Source organism: Salmo salar, chromosome ssa12 (assembly GCF_905237065.1).
Source record: "Salmo salar chromosome ssa12, Ssal_v3.1, whole genome shotgun sequence".
Taxonomy (NCBI): Eukaryota; Metazoa; Chordata; class Actinopteri; order Salmoniformes; family Salmonidae; genus Salmo; species Salmo salar.
The window spans coordinates 19,144,399-19,147,569 of record NC_059453.1 but is presented as its reverse complement, the minus strand read 5'-3'; the positions used below and the strand labels follow the sequence as shown (position 1 = coordinate 19,147,569).

At 38.6% G+C, this 3,171-nt stretch overlaps 1 protein-coding gene across 1 annotated transcript; it reads left to right on the top strand.

Annotated features, from left to right (window-relative positions):
- The first annotated feature begins 716 nt into the window (after positions 1-716).
- Positions 717-2,695, top strand: LOC123725616 (zinc finger protein 239-like). Its single transcript, XM_045692071.1, has 2 exons — positions 717-728; positions 977-2,695. The coding sequence occupies exons 1-2, from the start codon at positions 717-719 to the stop codon at positions 2,108-2,110; spliced, it is 1,146 nt and encodes a 381-aa protein (XP_045548027.1). The 3' UTR covers positions 2,111-2,695.
- Positions 2,696-3,171: the final 476 nt, after the last annotated feature.

Sequence of the window (3,171 nt, the reverse complement as noted above, 5' to 3'; positions counted from 1 at the left end):
TTTTTGTATTCAGATCTCTGAAATGCTCTCTAACTACGTAACATTTAGTGTCTCCTTATGTTACGCTGGGAAAACAGTTTTCATGGGCACAGAAATTATAAATCATTTCAGTGTTTGCTAAATCCAATGGTTTTAACCGAGAATCACCTTAACTTTATTGACGACACCCAAATGGATACTGTCATTAATGTGGTTCTTCAATAATTACTCATAATTCTTAATACAGTAGCTGTTTAGTTACAGTCACGTGTTCAACTATCATCAGCTGATCCAGGAAATCATTTTCTGAATGCCAGTCAAATGACAAACATCACGACATGCAACAACAACCAAAGTGCTTTTTCAGCCATTACTATGGTAAAGACAATTATGCCGTGCTCCATGTTGGATCAACATCCCAAACAAATTGATGTTATTATCAGCTTGATTTACAGTAGGGTCTCGTTAGTCAGTTTGGACACGAAGATACTTAGCTCATAATGTGTAGACAACTGTTCCTTGGTGGATAGGCTATTGTACAACACACATAGCTATTTTCCTTTATTCAGGACATTTAGAATGACAACACATTACAGAGTAGCCTAGTGGGATTATTCCCAAAATTATCTGGTGATTAGTTTATGAAATTTCATGACAAAGACATTTTAGTTTCGATGTTTCACCTGAAATATTAAAGGATTTATAGTTCTAGGTCTATGATGTTGTTTGGTGAAGTTATGGGTCCTACCGTAGGTCTATGTTATTGTTAGGTGAAGTTATGGGTCCTACAGTAGTTATCACTAATGTGAAAACAAGACAAAAGAAAAGAAAATGACTATTGTTGCTCACTTGACTGTCTTAATTGTCAAGATTTCAGACGTCTTTTGTTGTACAACTTCATGGCTATGCTCTGGGCATCACCTTTTACCTCAAATAAACAGTGGATTTCTGCAGTTGTGGGCATTTAACCATCTGTCTGACTTTGTCGTTCACACAGGAGAGAGACGTGACTATCGTGGATTTCTCTTGGGAGCCTCAACTACATCATGATGCTGACGAGGCAGAGAAGATTCTTTCCAGATCAGAACACCTCAAGAAACATCAGCAGAGACCCACAGGGAAGAAGCCCCACTGCTGCTCTGACTGTGGGAAACATTGTAAATGTTCATCAGAACTAAAAATACACCAGCGAGTACACACAGGAGAGAAGCCTTATAGCTGTACTCAATGTGGGAAGAGTTTTACTACGTCTTCCAATCTGACTAAACACCAGAGAAGACACACAGAAGAGAAGCCTTATAGCTGTACTCAATGTGGGAAGAGTTTTGTTACATCTAGCTATCTGACTTTACACCAGAGAACACACACAGGAGAGAACTCTTATAGCTGTGATCAATGTGGGAAGAGTTATGTTACATCTAGCTCTCTGAAGGTACACCAGAGAACACACACAGGAGAGAAACCATATAGCTGTACTCAATGTGGGAAGAGTTTTACTACATCGAGCTCTCAGAAGGCACACAAGAGAACACACACAGGAGAGAAGCCATATAGCTGTAATCAATGTGGGAAAAGTTTTACTCGGTCAAGCTCCCTGATAATGCACCAGAGAACACACACAGGAGAGAAACCATATAGATGTAATGAATGTGGGAAGAGTTTTACTCAGCCAAATGGATTGATATTACACAAGCGGACACACACAGGAGAGAAACCGTGTAGTTGTACTCAATGTGGGAAGAGTTTTATTCAGGCAAGCTGCCTGAAAGTACACCTGAGAACACACACAGGAGAGAAACCTTACCACTGCTCTGATTGCGGAAAGAGTTTTGTTAGATCAAGTGATTTAAAATCACACCGGAGAACACACACAGGAGAGAAATCACCATATAGCTGTACTCAATGTGAGAAGAGTTTTAATCAGTCATGCTCCCTGATATCACACCAGAGAACACACACAGGAGAGAAACCTTTTAGCTGTATTCAATGTGGGAAGAGTTTTACTCAGTCAAGCAGCCTGATAGCACACCAGAGAACACACATAGGAGAGAAATCTCATAACTGTCATCAATGTGACAAGAGATACTCTGTTAAAAGATCTCTGATCAAACATCAGAAAATACATAAATGAAGGAGTTGTTTTAATAATCTCACAGTGTAGAATGTTTTAACATTGTAGTATGAGTATTTTAATGATGTCACAATGTAGAACCTTAAAATGTTTGCCCCCTGTTCTATTGATTTCAGCATGATATGGATATTAGCATCACGGAAAAATACAAGCTCTGAATTGAAAGAGTACTATTTATGTGATTTAACAAAAAGTGACTAACAAAAAAAGAGTTGTGTTGCACTTCCCACATTGGCCACCCACTTGAATCAAAATGCAACACTTGAAAATGTAGCGAGCTGTCTACAAAGTTTACTCATTTTCCCCAGATTCTGTGTGGTTTTTGAGCTGTTAGTTTTAACAGGACATGCAATCTCAACTCGCTCCTGTCGCACAATTGATTTCAACATGATATCGATGTGGTGATGACAAATAAGTGTTCCATTCCTTTGTTTAGCGACCCCTTCATTTAAATGCATCACTCCAAAATGTAGCTGACTGTCTTCTGCAGGTTGTCCTCTAACCAGTGAGGTAAAATATAATGACTGAGTCGGGACATTGTAAAGTAATAGCCTATTTTGCTGTATAAAGAGAAAGAGAGCGACAGAGAGAGCTTGTTTCCCTTGAGATGGGTCTGAGTCTCAGAACTGAATTCATGGGGGGAGGGGGGTCACAGAAACATGCGACGGAAAAAGAGCTCTGTGGAACGAGGACATACATTACTCACACTTTTAACGCCCCAGAACTAAAGCTAAAGACAACCAATATATTTCTGAAAAAACTAAAAACGCTCCTTTATACATCTTAAGACTATGGTGATAGAAATATATACATTATAATGATTCCTTTGTTTGGGATGTTTATAGACAATACAGGCGGATCGATCAATCCCGATTGCTTTTATTGTAAGCAACACATTTTGATAGATTAAATAATTATTCATACATCTAATCAACAATCGAGACCGGAATCTCAACCCTGCACCTGACACTACAGGCCCTACCTTCATGAATAATTCATTCTAAACAAATATATATATACTGCTCAAAAAAATAAAGGGAACACTTAAACAACACATCCTA